Below are 18,329 nucleotides of genomic sequence, written 5' to 3'. Positions count from 1 at the left end.
GTTGCAAATAAGAAACCACATTAATGGAAATGCATCACAGTGAGGTAAGGAAGCTAAAGAGCTAAAGCTACACTAGCTGAGTTTGCGAGCATTGAATTAAAAAGAAAAAAAACGTTCTGAATTTATCAATTTGAATTGGCGTGTAGAAAACAGATAAATCATTGTGTTGAGTATAATACCTTTGTTTTATGCTATGGCCCACTATATTACGTTACACAACTAAGAGCTTACCTTTATTTTTGCCTAAGAAAAAAAATATCAGAATTGTGTATATTTTGTGCCTTCTAGAGAATATTTCCACTCAAGAGGAAAATAATTTGTACAAGTCAAGTCAAAGTTTTACTTGGCTGCAAGAACAGGAAATGAAGACTACATGGTAGCCTGGCGGGTAGGAGCATAAACGAAAGGTCACTGGATCGAATCCTCGAGCCGACATGGTACAAATCTGTCGTTCTGCCTCTGAGCAAGGCAGTTAACCCCCAAATACAACTGCGCCCCGGGCGCCGATGACATGGATGTCGATTTAAGGCAGCCACCCGCACCTCTCTGAATCTGAGGGGTTGGGTTAAATGCGGAAGACACATTTCAGTTAAATGCATTCAGTTGTAGAACTGGTATCCCCCTTTCCCATAATCTAAGCTCAAGAAGAAGGAACCAGCAAAGTATACTGTAGTTTATTTTTGAAGTGAAAATAAGGAGCTAATACCTACAGGGTAAAGTGACTTGCAGAATATACCAAAGTAGTATGTAAATAAAGATTAACGTCTTCCAAAATCATCCCCCAGTCTGTACCTCTTTCTAGTGTCGTGCGAAGACATAACACAGTAAGAAAGATTTCACACTTGCGGATGGTCAATGAATGAATAGCTAGAGAAGTTCCACTCTGTATTTGAATGAGTCCGAAACTAGTCTATTTGACTTTCCAGTCTCTCTCTCTCTCCTCTTTCTACACGCAAACAAATACAGAAACCTATGCATGAGCAGACATTTACTCTTTTAAAACCGGAGAACAAACTCAGCCTTTCTGAGCACTATACCTACAGAGACAGAATCCACTGCCAAACATGCTCCAACACATCTTAATCCTGACTGAATTCCCGATCTTTAAATCCAAGATTCACTTTATGAACAGAGGGTTGGGGCACAATCAAAGGACTAAGACGCAGGGAAGTAAGCATTTCGTTGAACGGTGTATACCATGTGTATCCTGTACATAATAGAACTTAAAACTGAAACTGAAATACTCAAAAAGCAAAAACAAAAGCTGTTTCTCATAGTGAGTATTGCTGCATTTTCTAAGAACTGAAGAGAGTTGAGAGGACTGTCAAAATAACTTCCAAGGAATTGATTTGTGTGGATTAAGAGTAACGGTGATAGCTCATGTAATATGTTTGAATTCTGCCAATTAGTGTAGTCAATAAAATAACTACATTTAAATTATTAAAATAATCCTATATAGGGCCTATGGCAAAGTAATAATCATGTCTTTCATTGTATATATTTACATTTGAAGTGAAAAGAGAGTGAACACCGCTTGACCATACATGGCATGAAAATAGAATGAACAATATTCAAATTTACATTTACATTTTACAAATGATACATGTATTCCATTCCCATTAACCCCAGCTGTTCTTACACACAGCCAGTACGGACGTTGATAATGAATGTAGAATAGTTGGTAGCTTGTGAGAGCCTCTACATGGCTAAATGCATGGCTGATGTATTAAAGGCCTAACCTTACTACACTTAAATGATAATGCCAGAGAAGCCGATGTTTGGAGGATATATTGGCATGGGTGTCGTTAGGCCCGAGACGAAGTTGAGGCCTGGCAAACCGTGCCAATATATCCTCCAAACAACAGCTTACCAACCTATTCAAATAATGAATGACATATTTTCACGAAACACCTTATTTAGATTAATGTATTCATACCATTTCATCATTCCACAAGTCTGAGGTTACTACCCAAGCCATCTGGTCATTCATTCTATTGGTTTGGTTGCCAAAAACACAACCCAGTTGTGAAGACTTTCTGTCCTGCATCTATGGATGCGACCCAATCGTTTCTTCTAAATGTTCTATTGTCATACTGGCTGGCAATGTTCTTATCCCTTGCTTGCGAGCTAGCCAACTACGGCTAACGTACAGTCACGTCAAAAAGCGCATTCAAAATAACAGCAAAATAGCTGCATTTGCATTTGTTAAAGCTGTTTTCTAGTGACATTCAGTTGGATACATTCATAAGAATGAGCTAATGGTGCGCGATTTCACCTGGCATAGAAAATGTCCTCTCTCATCAGAACACTGTTGTTCAGAGAAGCTAGCCAACAACACAGCTATCACAATCACCTCAAACTGAAGCTGAAAAGACAGCTGCATTTAGTTTCATTTGACCCGTTTCATATTGACATTGCTTTGTTTATATCCATATAACTTATGCCGATTCATGATTTCGACTGGCTGAGAAATGCTGCCTGCCTGTCCGTCTCGTCTCCCGACCCCTACACGTACATTATTATGGGACAGCTGTAGATCGAATTTCATTATTGAAACCATTTTGTAAATGTCAGACAGACAGCAAGGTTGAAACAAATCTCCGCTATTGAAAACCAATTTCTAGTCTAAAAGAAATGGGAGATAATGTCTAGATGCTTTTTAAGTGGAGATAAAGTTTATAAATTGTCTGGCTGGGCTGAAGAGACAGTGGATTGCGCAGTGAGGTGGAACAGAGTAAAAAGGCATTTCAACTGTCAGTTTTAGCTGGTGGTAATTTCTGGATTAGACACCGGCTGGAATGCGGTTTTAACCAATCACCGTCCAAGATAAGACCCACCCATTGTATAAAGTCTAATGAATAGTATCATATTTATAAATGACAAACAAGGTAGGGCAGAACTGTGAGCAAGCTGCAGTTTCACATGGCAGCAATGTGAGTGGGTGGGGAAATTTTATTGGCACGAACAAGAACAGGTTCTAAGAACGACAACATCACCTAACAAAACAAATAAGTCCTTTATATAGATTAGAACCTTTCCACACTACATTACCACGTTAGAGACTGATAAGCGTAATTAACCCCAAAAAGGCCCAAAATTGATACTTAGCAACGAGATAAACATCTAATGACTATTCATGCGCAAGCTGGAAGCATTTATTCAGCGCCAGTGGAGATGAAGTGATAATGTTGTCTCTAAACGTTAGAGAGATGGAGACAGAGATAGTAGCGAAACTCAGGGTTCAAGCCAATGTCACGAAACAAACCAGAGCCTGCGTCACCTAACAGGACCAGCAGACAATCTGGAGGGAACAGAAGACGTTATGTCTGGAGAGAAAGGCTCCAGTTGTTTGTGCAACAGAGGGCTGGGGTAAGGCGCCTCAAGTGTCAATCAGAATGATTGATGGCTTGGGCTATGAAGGTAATGGTTGACGACAGCCCAGGTCCTTCCCCCTCAGCAGCCCTTTCCATGGGGCTCTTTAGGGAAGGAGATGTCCCGGTCGCGTGACCGGACCATCCAGATCAATAGGTTGTATGGGTGAACGTTTAACCTCTGCTGACCCTTGATTTGTCCACTCCTTGTCAGCTGTCCTCCCCCATGTTGTGGAGATTGAGTTAAAGGACAAAGAGAGGAACCATGGAGGTGGTAGGTGTGCAACTCAGCCTGGACTTGGCAAGCCCACCTCCTACCAAGACAAAACAGATGACAAAGACCCACCATTGTCATATCAAGATCAGGGAGAGTCATGACACTGTCCACTGTTTTGACTTGAATCCTAAACATCTCCCAGATGTAAATGGGATCCAAACAAGGTGTGGGCTTGCTAATATCACACATCATACTTTGTATGAATGTCACGCTCATAATGGGTCTTTACGGATTAAATTGTAAATGAATATTTTACCCTTTTGACATTTTCCTATCACACCAATCTATTTCAAATAAGGTGCATTCAAAATGCGAGGCAGTGTGATACACTAATACATATCTTTGTATCATTGCTCAAGGTCACATTCTAGGCTTTCATACAGTAAGGTGGGGAGAACCAAATGGAGACAGAGTTTAAGCCTTGTATAGAAATGTATAGATTAGACACTACAAAAGACACAAGGCATCCACAAAGACAGATGTATGGCTTGAGAAGTCCTGCAATGTCAACCCTTTTAGTTTTTTTAATTGCTTTAAGCCAATAAAGGAAATGCAAGTTGTGTAATCTCAGTCCACTCCCTGACAATGTATTAGCAGACAACTCACGGTTATGCCTAAATCAAATCAAGTTATGAAGAAATACAAGGCTAGACTTTTCAGAATCAGAGGGGTCGGGTTAAATGCGGAAGACACATTTCAGTTGGACAACTGACTAGGTTTCCCTTTCAAACCAAATACAAAAAAGTTCAAGCACCAAAATGGGAACACGCAAAAAAGTGCTGGCCTTTATGCAATCTTTGTTTACATTCCTGCTACTAGCTACCCCCCTTTGACGCCATATTCAGCGCCTGCCAATTTCCAGTTCTGACATCAGCTGCACAGCAACTAGAAGCTGGACACTTTCCAACACTCTACTTCATAGCCAAAGGCCAGTATTCACTACACTTGTACTGCTTGGCTGTTGTTCAAACTGTAGCTCATCCCTGCTCTCTCCCTCCCACACCCTTTAGTTACAACCCTTAATATCTCCTTGATTCAAGAAGACTTTAATAAGGCTTCCCATGTCGCTGTTTATTTTGTTTTCCTTCCATTGTTTTTCGTGGGATGCCACGTTCCTTCTTTGTGTTAAACGGAGCCTGCCGCACACCCAAAGGTTCACCAGGGCACTTTAAGGAAGATCTGTAGAAAAATTCAGTTGTCCAACTGTCTTCAGCATATGCTCCTCCAATGGTCTGTTGTGCAATACTTTGATTTATTATTAAATCAGGCCAATGGACTACATTTGTATGAGCAAATCTTTATAGGCTAAATGGTTTCAGAGAGGCAAACTGTTTTACAGGGGTTCACACCAAAGGCAAAATGCTTTAAGTCACATTTGAGGAAGACTGTCTGTATTACAAGGATGTTTCACTAATATTCAGAGTCATTGGCTGATCAATATCATGCTTTTAGGATTTAGGCCTAAATGTAGAAGTCTGTTAAATTATATTAAAAGCTAAACCTCAGGATATAGTGAAATTGTTTTTTTAGACAGTTCATATTTTTTTTAGAATATTTATTTTTATCTGTTACAATAAATAAACAGCAGCTGGTAAACACCAAGTCATAAAAAATAAATAACGGTTTGAAAAAGTACTGAGATAAGCTAAAACACAAAACTGCATGGCAGTTGCTTTTGACACTAACAAGTAGGCTGGCAAAGCTATAGGCTAAATGTATTTTGTCATTTGAGCGCTGACTAAACAGTCAGGAAGAAACGGTTAACACATTTCAGAGGCGAACATTAAGGAATGCCATCGGTATAGGAGTTGTATCAGCAGAATCGTGCTGGCGAGCAATCCCAATAAGTGGCACTCTGTATTGGCTCCAATTCGCCCTTCATTTCCTGTGGTCACTGCCCTTCCCCCATTCCATGTGTGTGCATGCAAATCAATATTTAATGCCAACTCCCTGATAATAGGGAGTGGAATGAATTTTTAAAGAGATACCCTCTTTACTGTCCATCTGTGTTCCGTCTTCCCTGCTGTGTGTCTTTAAAAATACAGGAGAGCGACAAGAGCGGGCACAAAGGTTTTATTTGCTTCTGGACTTTTCTAGGCTGAGAATGATAGTGTAATGGGAGAAGGGTTAGACAATGGACAGTCGGGAGGTCAACACAATTATTTCTGAGGCACTCTCCGCCTTGTTTGTGGACAAGCAGCAGATTCCCCTTCAACACAATGACTGTTGTGATTAGTCAACTTTAAGGAACGTGGTAATTGTTATCCTAAAAGGCCCCAAAATTTTAAAAAAAAATCCCTGATAGTGGTTTCGTCTGGAAATCGTTAAGTTAAACGCTAATATTGTTACTTAAATATTCCTCTCTATTTAAAAAGTGCTTGCAAATGATCTTTGAATTGGACATGTTTGTTATAGAGGTCTGAATACACTGCATGCGGACATCATAATTAAAACATGTTTCAAGGTGTTTGAACAAATAGAAGAGGTTAATATGTATGTCTACACACTAGCTGCAGGGTTAATGAGTCAGTTCTGAACAGGGAGGTAAAAACATGGAGTTTACCCTCTCATAGTTCTACAGTGCATCCATTTTATGCTAAATATTTTGCTGTGCGACCTAGACTTAATTTAGGAGCAAAAGTGCGCCTAGAAAAATCTAAGATTCTAGCTTTAATATTTTCTAATATTTTTCATTGTGCTCCTAAATTCCTTTGCGTGCGCCTACATTTTCCAACTTAGGCGCACACGTGCTCCTTGTAAAAAAAAAAAGGTCCATGTAGAGCCCTGCCTCTGGTGAATGAGCACCGAGGCTGCTTCTGAAATGGCACCCTATTCCCTACATAGTGCACTACTTCCCAGGCAAAAGTAGTACAGTGAACAGGGTGCCATTTTGGACATAACACAGGTACATTTTCACTGTGGAAGTAGCCCCAAAAGCACCAGATTCTCACCTCATGTGATTGTGATAATGGACGGTTATGATGACCTATGCCTTATCAGATGTCAAATAGTAACAGATACATGTAGGCCTACAGGTTGGTGGAGAAACAAATAGTTAAAGATTCTCCCTCGTGTTTGAGGGAGTGAACAACCCCGAATGGAAAAAGAGGGCCGGGTAGTAGTAAAACAAGTGCTGTCATATACAAATATCTGAGGATAGGTGTATGTATAGGTGCCAGGGGGTGGGGATGGGTCTCACTAACATAACACAGCTCAAATGGCACTATACTAGGGGCAAATCAGTTTAACTGGCAAACATTATCCACCGCTGGTATAATTTGATATCCACCCAATGAATCATTTTTTAAATTCAGCTGCCTCTGGCAGATATAGTCTATCAGAGGCTACTGGCAACCTGCCTAGAAATGTTGATTAATTAATGACCACATATTTTATCAGACCTCCGCCCAGACCACATTGAGGCTGATTTAGTCAGACCTTTCATCAGCCAAGAGGATGGACACTCCTATGTTTCATGACCAGGTTTGACTAAAGGCAGCTATAACACTGGCTTTCATGTAACATGGACATCCATAATACGCTCACCTGCATGTCTAGTTTGTATGTAGGGCCCACATATCAGATTGGAATGGTTCCAACTGGCACAGACCGATAGAGACATGCAGCATTCTGAGAGGGTTTGGGTCCAGAGTGGACAGATTATCACGCTCCCTCAGGCACATTCCAACTGCCTCCACCCACCTACCCAAAATAAACTCTACAGTCTTAACCCCTTCCTCCCCAGGGAGAGGCACAGCCCATCACAATACTTCTACTCAGCTATTATCGTAAGAAAAACACATTTAACCAGGGGGGTAGGCAAAGAAAAAAAAAACATCCTGGCAATCTTAATTATTAACTGTCAACAATATTCATATTTTCTGAAGTAACCATGATATAACTTGGATCATTTCAGCAACACTAACCATGTTTCCATCCACAGTGTTTATGCGAATATCGTCATACCGTATGAAATAAAATCCTGACAGCTGTGATGGAAACAGGAAGTTTCGATACAATTTTCTAAATGCCGACAGATCATCTGTTTGTTTGACGCGGCAGAGGATTTTTTTGGTGTGTGTCTGCAAAATGTATTATGCGAGAAATGGCGCTGGAAAGGCCTTTATGTGCAAATATTACACAGCGCTCCTTTCCAATAAATATCGAGGGTCTTATTCTGGTGACATGATGATCGATGCTTGACAGCCTTTTAACAAATAAAAATATGCTCTCTTATCCATAATAGTCTCACCATGTAGACTGTATCTGCAAACTGTCGGCTAGATCGCACGTGCCGAGACCAGAGTAGGCACATTTGCTATTTGTGACAGAACTGTAGAGTTGAAAATGCGATGGAAAAATATTGAACTTCAGATTTATTTATTCGGTACATAAAAACTTAAGGGAAAAGGTACATATTTCAGGACTAGGTCACCACGCGCTGATTTCTATCTGCAACAAGTCAATTTGGTGGAAATCCACCACTGGTGGAAAAACATGAATATACACAGGGTAGTCCCTCACCAACTGGATGGAAACCTAGCTACTGACATTTCCTGATAACATGTACTACAACATGAAAATGCATCACATTTCACCGTGGGTCTTATTACACTGTCAAACATTTGTTGAAAGCAACAATTTAAGTAACTCACATTAAAAAGGCACATATCCTTTTAGATAAACTCATAAGACGTATAATTGTGGTAAAAAAAAAAATCTAGTTACACTGTAATATGACCAAATACACAAACTCCCCTATACATTACCACCATTTTTGTGTCATTATTACATAACTTCCGAAGTCTGATCAAATAATGACAATCTGTGAAGCAAACTCGCATTTCCCAATATTTCTAAAATACCCTGTGGCAGCGTTTACAGCGGCTAAATGTACTACTGCGCTCAACTACAGCTGCTCATACCCAAAGTCCTTTACAGTAAACACGAGACTGCTAAGGAAGGTTAAAGGTAGACTCAGCAATATGACATCCTCATACACAACTAGGCGTCTTCCTGCTTACATCAACAGAATTGAAATTTGACAAGACTCTTTCCAATGTGAGCATACCTCAATGGAGGGAGGGTGCAAATGGAAGAGCCCAGCTGTGTATGATGATATCATACTGCTACTGAGTGTACTATAACATTTACATTTTTGTCATTTAGCAGACTCTCTATCCAAAGTATATCAAATCAAATTTATTTGTCACATACACATGGTTAGCAGATGTTAATGAGAGTGTAGTGAAATGCTTGTGCTTCTAGTTCCGACAATGCAGTAATAACCAACGAGTAATCTGACCAAACAATTCCAAAACTACTACCTTATACACACAAGTGTAAAGGGATAAAGAATATGTACATAAAGATATATGAATGAGTGATGGTACAGAACGGCATAGGCAAGATGCAGTAGATGGTATCGAGTACAGTATATACATATGAGATGAGTAATGTAGGGTATGTAAACAAAGTGGCATAGTTACAGGAGCAATATGGGTTAAGTGACGTGCTACAGGGCTCATGACAGATTTTTCACTTAGTCGGCTGGTTGATTTAAACCAGCAACCTTTCGGTTACTGGCCCAACGTTCTTCACCGCTAGGCTACCCCCCGAGTCCTACCTGTCTGAACTGCTCTTCGTAGGTCCAGTCCCCATGGTCCAGGCCACCCAGCTGGCTCTGGGATCCGTGTGGGGGGAGGATGGCCGCTCGGGGCTCCTGGTCTGGGTCGGTGCTGGGCCGGGCCGGCTTCAGCAGCTGGGAGTGGGGGTGCAGCTGGCGGTGAGGCAGTAGCAGGATGCCCTTCCCCGGGGCCACCGCCTGCCGGCCTGTAGGCAGACCCTCGTTGACTAGCTCGTCCTCATAGTCCTCCTCCATCTCCCCCTCAAAGTCCTCCTCATCCCACTTCTGCTTTCTGCAGCCGAGAGAAAAGCCACGCCACCCGCATGTTACAACTTGTGTACTTGTGCACTTGTGTAACCAGTAAGGGCAATGATCACATTCGATGGAAAGCAAGCTAACACACCATTGAAACTTTAAAAAGGTGTTGCATTATATAGGCTAAATGGTAAAGATTGAGGAAATGTGTATGAAACGCTCACCCATTACAAGTGAACAAAGACCAGACAAAACCCTAGACCAGAGCAAAGCACCAGAGCACCAGAGCAAAGCAAGTCAGACATTCAAGGTGAAATGAAGACAACAGGGTAGAAGAATGAGGCAGTCCTACTCACATCTGCTCCTCTTCCACAGAGTCCATCATATCCTTGTACTGCTCCTCTCCTTCCTCATCCTCGTCATCCGCGTCCTGTCCCTTGATGCTGCGCTCTGAAGTGGGGCTGTCTGAGGCCCTCTGCAGCCCTGCCGCCACTGCTCTCATGGCTGCCAGCGCCGCCATCTGGGCGTGCTCCGCCTCGGGGGCAGGGCTTCCCATCAGCTCGTCCCCAATGCGGGCGGAGGTACATCCATGACCCTGCAGAGCGCCACCCTGCTGCAGCTGTTGCTGCTCCAGTTCCATCAGCAACTTGGCCCTCTGCTGCCTGTGAAGGTTCTCCATCACGGCTTGAAGTTTCATCTCAAGGGAAAGTGATGCACCAGTCAGTGGTCTCCTTCCCCTCCCCCTGAACAGCTCCAGTCACAGGGGCCGGTGGGGGCTGCCACCTCTCTAAGTCCTGATGCTGAGGGGCTGGATAGAAGGCCTGACCACCTAACTCAGCGGCTGCAGAGCTCTTTTGACGGGTAGGTTCTTGAAGAGTGGGAAGGGTGCTTAGAGCGATGAGACATACACTCGGACACTGTCCACAGCTCCCGAGCCGGAAGACTCTTGTGCCGTTTCTCAGTGCAGGGAAGGTCAGTGAAGTCTCACCACTTAGCAGAGTCCATGTGAGTGCTGTACTTAAGAACTAGTGGCTGAAGATCTCTCTATGTGGACTTCACCGGAAGGGATTTACCAGGGCCTGTGGGAAAGAGACAAACACATGTGAGACAAAGTACCAGCCACTGCTTCAACATTTTTCACATGTTGGTAAGCACATACAGTACCCGTCAAAAGTTTAGACACACCTACTCATTCAAGGGTTGTTCTTTATTTTTTACTATTTTCTACATTGTAGAATACTAGTGAAGACATCAACACTATGAAATAACAAATATGGAATCAGGTAGTAACCAAAATAAAGTGCTAAACAAATCAAAATATATTTTATATTTTTATAACCAAGTTTATTTTGCCTAGTGGTGCGCTCTGTTGAGTATTGGCCACTCGTCAAAAAATCGTTATAAAATCGTATCATTTAAAGAGGTGGTATTTTTGTTTTAAAGTAACGTTATACGATGCTATTATATTCGGTTCTGTTATGTTGAATACGGTCATTATGTGATCTTTCAGACATTGATTCAGCTTTCTTAAATGAGCACCATTCGCCAGAGTAGTCTCTTTTCTGGGTAGCCGAACAAGTAGAGACGGTGTGCAAAGTAAAGAATCCTGCACATGCGCAGAAGCTTCTGACCTTTAGCTGTCGGGAAGAGGGGTCTAGAGAAGTTGGATCCGCAGCCACTCAGTTTAATTTAAAACAACAGGGTCTGACTGTATTAGGGTTGACCATTTTCTCTTAAATCACCCATAACTCTCCTTGTGACAGAGATGAATGGAGGAAGGGAAATTGAATACAAGCTTAACAAAAAATGTAAACTAGCCTATCTTTCTATGGGTAACAGGCTCAACGTGTTCTGCTCATCAGCTTTTACACTGTGATTGAGTGTTTTACCAACATTTACACACAATGGCTGAAGGACATAAAATGCACCCTATTCATGGTAGGACATATTTTTGGTCAGAAATTCAAATATAAGTGGGAAATCCATGATATTTTCTAGGATGACTAAGATCTATTTGTACTTTACTCAAATGACTCACATGGACAGCAATTCATAGCTCCTACACTGCCTTCAGAAAGTATTCATACCCCTTGACTTATTCCACATTTTGTTGTGTTACAGCCTGAATTCAAAAATGGATTCAATATGATTTTTTTCTCTCGCCCATCTACAACCAATACCCCATAATGACAAAGTGAAAATATGTTTTTATAAATTGCTTTACATTTATTGAAAAGTAAATACAGAAATGTCTCATTTACATAAGTATTCACACCCCTGAGTCAATACATGTTAGAATCCCCTTTGGCAGCGAAAGAGTCTTTCTGTGTAAGAGCTTTTCACACCTGGATTGGCAACATTTGCCCATATTTTTTTTCAAAATGATTCTGTTAAATTGGTCATTAATCATTGCTAGACAATCATTTTCAGGTCTTTCCATAGATTTTCAAGTAGATTTAAGTCAAAAACTGTAACTCAGACATATTCACTGTCTTCCTGGTAACCATCAAATGTGGAAAAAGTCAAGGGGGTTGTGAAGACTTTCTGAAGGCACTGTAGTTGCTTCTATGGTCTACATTTTGATTGAACAAGGCCTAGGTCACATCTAGGTCAGAACAAAGATAAGCTTTACATATGTTGCTCTAGAAACAAGAGCACACACTGACAGGGATATGAAGACAGATTCTCCAAGCAGGTGTTGAACAGACTAGGTTGCCTCTGGAATTAAAACAGACAAGACACACCTACCACGATCACAGTCAACACACATATTTTGTAGTAAGAACATAATGGAATATAACAGAATAAAATACAAAATAATATTTTTCCCGACTGAAAGTAATAGGAATTCTATTTTCAAAAGCGGTCTTGTGTTCATATTTCACGACCTCCGTTGGCTTTTGGAGTTGCCTATACGCGATCGGGCAAAATAGTAGGCCTACACTTGATTTGGGATACATTATTGCATGCTAAATGTTTCTGATCAGTGGTAGATGAGCAAACGAATAGATGAGCTATACCACCTCCACTTGTTTACCGAAATGATTACTAGGTCGTTAAGCGGAAATAAAAAAGTTTTGTCTTTGATACCGGCAATATCTTTCAGATATAAGGAAAAGAAAGTTGGCAGTATGGTAAAGTTGGCAGAAAAACGTCTTAGTATGAATGGGATAATAAAGTGACTAAAACAGCACTGGCAAACCTCTTTGTCCATTCTATGGGCTTGTGTGTCAGGAGACAAGAAATAAACACCAGATGAACAGTTGTATTAGCAGAGGTGAGAGACATTGAATATCGATTCACACAACATTATTTTCTGGCACAGAGGGCAACTGTGTCACTGCAGTTGTTGGATCCAAAAGAGTAGCAATAGAACATCATACAATACATGGCCAAAAGTATGTAGACATGCTCGTCGAACATCTCATGCCAAAATCATGGGCATTAATATGGAGTTGGTCCTCCTTTTGCTACTATAACAGGCTCCACTCTTCTGCGAAGGCTTTTCACTAGATGTTGGAACATTGCTGCGGGGACTTGCTTCCATTCAGCCACGAGCATTAGTGAAGTCAGGTGCTAATGTTGGGGGATTAGGCCTGGCTTGCAGTCAGCGTTCCAATTTATCCAAAAGGGGTTTGATGGGGTTGAGGTCAGGGCTCTGTGCAGGCCAGTCAAGTTCTTCCACAACGATCTCGACAAACCGTTTCAGATTTACCTTCACAGGAACTAAGGGGCCAAGCCCAAACCATTATTCCTCTTCCACCAAACTCTACAGTTGGCACTAAGCATTGGGGCAGGTAGTGTTCTCCTGTATCTGACAAACGCAGATTAGTCCGTCGGACTGCCAGACGGTGAAGCGTGATTCATCACTCTAGAGAACGCGTTTCCACAGCTCCAGAGTCCAATGGTGGTGACCTTTACACCACTCCAACCGACGCATGGCATTGCGCATGGTGATCTTAGGCTTGTGTGCGACTGCTCGGCCATACTTTTGGCCATATAGCGTATCATATTGTATCAAGTTCTATAGCACTATGGTAACAAGTATCTTGTCTGTTTATTGCAACCATAAAACTAGACTAGGGTTTACAGACCAAAACTGTGTTGCTATTACATTCTAAACATACATGTTGAAATCATCAACAGTCAAATGCATTGACCATAATTATTTATCTTACGCCAATTTGCAGCCCCCAATGTTTCACAATACAGTTTCATAAGCCAGTGGTTAAGCCCAATTCAAAACTGACTGCTTCACGACTGAGTGGTTCTCTAAAATTTTGCACAAAATGTGCTTCCTTATATTTGGAAATATTCCATTACAGAGACACAACATAGCAGAACAGCAAACTGCTTTCAAGGTCTTTGCTGTTCCTGATTTAAATACATTGAATTGTGGGAGGTGTTAGTGGTTTCTCTGCTTCAAATGCCTTTTTTGGTGGCCAACATCTTTGATTTCCCACAGACATGGCAAGATAGAGTGAGGACTGTATATGTTAGATCATTCATTCATCATTCTGATTGTCAATAGGGAACATTGAAGCGCTGCATCACGTTCACCACCATTATATAAATAACTTTGGGACTATGTCAATGATTCGTGTGACTGCATAATAATACCATTATCACTCATCTTTGTTATGCAAAATGGATGTAGGCGTGGTCAGCCTTCTGGTGCAAACAAGTTATTTTGCGTCACAGGTGGTGAATGGCTAGGGCAAACTGAGTAACTTCAGTATACTGCTCTACACAACACACAATGTGAACCACAACCTTGAGTCAATCACAGTATCATTGCAACCTATTGAAATGTATTTTGGCTTCAAACTACAGCAATGGACACCCATAAGTGATCTGACCATAGGGTTATTGTTGGAGGCTAGATGAAACAGGATGAGGGGGGGGGGACTGCCACGAAGCCAACCGGGTGGACAGCCGGTTTAAAAGAAGGATAAGGGACGAATGATGAGAGCTATTGGGTTAATCCTCTGGTTACCTACTGGCACAGAGACCGAGGGAGGGGTGAGGGTGGAAGATTGTGAGGTCTGAACAAACAGGACAAAGAGATAAGGACAGCACTAAGGGTCTAATTCCAACATGATAAAGGGTCTCTGCCACCTCACATAAAGCTCTAATATTCAACTATAGTCTCCTAAAGAACACATGAGACAGTACAGAGCACTAAAATTGTGCATTGGTAACATTTGTCATTTGCAGTGTATATTTAACCGGCAAGCTGGTATTGGACAGAAAAGCGCTAGTTGAGTTTGGAAGTGTGTAGGGATCTCTCCAACATATTCTGAGACGACAGACCACATCTTGACATCTCCTTTTTTTTGCCTAGAATACAGGTGGAGGCCTTTTGCAGACCAGATAACCACCATAAAACACAAGGTCCATTTCTAAAACCTGGTCAATAGTGCTGGTCTTGATTACTGGTATGTGGTATTCTGTCACATTCCTCCAGGTATTACCTCTGGAGAGAATAACACTGCTTCTATTGAGCCCATTACACTAACAACAAGATCATTCAGGAAGTGTCACCCGCACTTTCCACCAACCTCTTCCACAATACATTCAGCATGGGGCTCAAATCTCAAATCTGATTAGCAAAGCCAGCCATTAAATTATGTTGGTCAAATTTCAGAATAATCGTAATCCAATGATCTCCTTATTATAAAAGTTTAGAGGAATTTGGGGGGAGTTCTCAATCAAACACACAAATTCAGCCATTTTGAAAATGCTGACACAGGTAGTAACCTACTGACTATTCACTTCAATATAGTCCTGATGGAATGAAACTGCAAACCAGTTTTTATTCATTTTTCAGAGCAAAAGCATGGTCAATCAATGGGACTGAAAATACATGAAGGATGGATGGATTGATTGACTAGTGCCTGTGCTCATCTCTGAATGATAGGCTAACACTAACTAGGCTAGCAAACAAGGCTAGCAGCAACCCTGCTATCAAGAGCAGCATTGTACTCTCCATTGAGCCATGGGAGGGAAATAGTGTGACGTGGAAGTCAACATACGATTGGCGCAGTTCAGTTGAGACTAGGGCTGTGGTGATCACAAAATTTAGTCAGCCGGTGATTGTCAAACAAATAACTGTCGGTCTCACGGTAATTTACATGAACACATTTAGCATCTCCTGGATTCCACACAGATGCAGACCTTTGGGAACATCTGCATTTTAAAAAAGTATAATAAATCCATGCAATATAGCATAAACCTTCACAAAGGACAACACAGAGTATGCTTTTCTGTTCTTCTGAAATAGACTACATTTTCCTCATACCATGCTCCTTTAGACCTGTTTAAAATAAATCCATTATTTATTTTAGACCGGTCTAAAGAAGCATGGTATGAGGAAAATGTAGTCTATTTCAGAAGAACAGAAAAGCATACTCTGTGTTGTCCTTATGTTAGATCCTGATGTGGCTATGCCAAATGGCTGTGGGCTACACTAGTTCATTTAGCAGACAAGATTTGCTTAGAATTCCTTAGCATTGTTTTATATTATTATATAGTATGAAGAATACAATTGAACAAAGCTGAATAAAATAGAACTCTTTCTCCAAAAGAGTGCGCACATGCAGCTATTTTGTGTTGAGTGGTTAACAAAGAAATAGGTATCCCTATATGCTTAATTTAGAGTTATGTAACTTTAGTTCTACAAACGTTGGGCTATAGGTTTAGATTTTTAATACACTGTAAGGCTGTATGATGCGACTGTAATGATGATTTGAAAAAATTTGCTTGAAAGGCATGAGCTCTGCTTAGTTTTTTTTTGTGCAGGCTGTACACCCTTTATCAGTCTCTCATTCACAATTTGACAAGCACTTGATAATGCCTCAAATTTCACGGCGGCATCCCCATTGTTTGGCTGTCATGCACCCTAAAAAAATCCATGCCTTTTGAAAGCCAATGGCCGTTGTGCTGCAGTGCTGCGTTGTGCCCTTCTCCCCGAGTGCTGCCCGCTCTCACATGGCTCTCAATCACGTGATTGGGTATTTCTCACAGGCTACAAGTGAAGACAGACCCAACGGGGATGCAACTGCACCTGTCCTTATCTAATTCTGAGGTGCATATTGAAGATATTGGAAGAATTGTCCACATTTACTTTTCATCAGCCAACAAGATGAGTAGGTCTAACAAACAGAAAAAGCACTAGTCTATGTCAACATACCATCCCCCCAGAGTACAAACGTTGACCTATTCTGTGCTAGAAATACATATTCCAAAGATAGTCTAGGAGAGTTGTGGGATGTGATAGATCCCACTAGCATACAACCACTAGCATCAAAACATTTTTTTTAACGCAAAGTGGCTGACGCAACAGATCAGAACGTTTAGTTTTAAATGTCAAATCAAACATTTTTATTAGTCACATGCGCCGAATACAACAACAGGTGTAGACCTTTAGTGAAATGCTTACTTTCGAGCCCCTAAACAACAATGCAGTTTTAAAAAATACAGATAAGAACAAGAAATAAAAGTAACAAGTAATTAAAGAGCAGCAGTAAAATAACAATAGCAAGACTATATACATGGGGGTACCGGTACAGAGTCAATGTGCGGGGCACCGGTTCGTTGAGGTAATAAACTCAGCAAAAAAAATAAACGTCCCCTTACTGTCACCTGCGTTTATTTTCAGTAAACTTAACATGTAAATATTTGTGTGACCATAACAAGACTCAAAAACTGAAGCATAAAATGAATAAGTTCCACAGACATGTGACTAACAGAAATTGAATAATGTGTCTGTGAACAAAGGGGGGGGGGGATTAAAATCAAAAGTAACAGTCAGTAAGTATCTGGTGTGCCACCAGCTGCATTAAGTACTGCAGTGTATCTCCTCCTCATGGACTGCACCAGATTTGCCAGTTCTTGCTGTGAGATGTTACCCCACTCTTCCACCAATGGCCCTAGCCCTCACCCTCCGATCCAAAAGGTCCCAGACGTGCTCAATGGGATTGAGATCCGGGCTCTTCTCTGCCATGGCAGAACACTGACATTCCTGTCCCGCAGGAAATCACACACAGAATGAGCAGTATGGCTGGTGGAATTGTCATGCTGGAGGGTCATGTCAGGATGAGCCTGCAGGAAGGGTACCACATGAGGAAGGAGTATGTCTTCACCTGTAACGCACAGCGTTGATATTGCCTGCAAAGACAACAAGCTCAGTCCGATGATGCTGTGACACACCGCCTCAGACAATGACGGACCCTCCACCTCCAAATCGATCCCGCTCCAGAGTACAGATCTTGGTTTAACGCTCATTCCTTCGACGATAAACGCAAATCCGACCATCACACTTGGTGAGACATAATCGCGACTCGTAAGTGAAGAGCACTTTTTGCCAGTCCTGTCTGGTCCAGCAATGGTGGGTTTGTGCCCATAGGCAACGTTGCCAGTGTTGTCTGGTGAGGATCTGCCTTACAACAGGCCTACAAGCCCTCAGTCCAGCCTCTGGAGGGATTGTGCGTTCCTGGTGTAACTCGGGCAGTTGTTGATGCTATCCTGTACCTGTCCCGTAGGTGTGATGTTCGGCTGTACCGATCCTGTGCAGGTGCTGTTACACGTGGTCTGTCACTGCGAGGATGATCAATCAGCTGTCTGTCCGGTCTCCCTGTAGCGCCGTCTTAGGCGTCTCACAGTACGGACATTGCAATTTATTGTCCTGGCCACATCTGCAGTCCTCAAGCCTCCTTGCAGCATGCCTACGGCACGTTCACGCAGATGAGCAGGGACCCTGGGCATCTTTCTTTTGGTGTTTTTCAGAGTCAGTAGAAAG

General features: G+C 41.8%; 1 protein-coding gene across 1 annotated transcript in view; it reads right to left on the bottom strand.

The window, feature by feature from the left end:
• LOC118388430 (AT-rich interactive domain-containing protein 3A-like) overlaps positions 1 to 18,329 on the bottom strand; it is a 40,734-nt gene that overhangs the window by 14,941 nt on the left and 7,464 nt on the right. Inside the window, exons 2-3 of the mRNA XM_035777512.2 lie at positions 9,886 to 10,608; positions 9,275 to 9,566 (exon numbers count right to left, since the gene is read on the bottom strand). Coding sequence (XP_035633405.1) covers positions 9,275 to 9,566; positions 9,886 to 10,226 — 633 coding nt within the window. The 5' untranslated portion in view covers positions 10,227 to 10,608. The remainder of the gene's footprint in view (positions 1 to 9,274; positions 9,567 to 9,885; positions 10,609 to 18,329) is intronic.

Source organism: Oncorhynchus keta, chromosome 1 (assembly GCF_023373465.1).
Source record: "Oncorhynchus keta strain PuntledgeMale-10-30-2019 chromosome 1, Oket_V2, whole genome shotgun sequence".
Classification (NCBI taxonomy): domain Eukaryota; kingdom Metazoa; phylum Chordata; class Actinopteri; order Salmoniformes; family Salmonidae; genus Oncorhynchus; species Oncorhynchus keta.
This window is presented reverse-complemented; position numbering and strand designations above follow the sequence as displayed.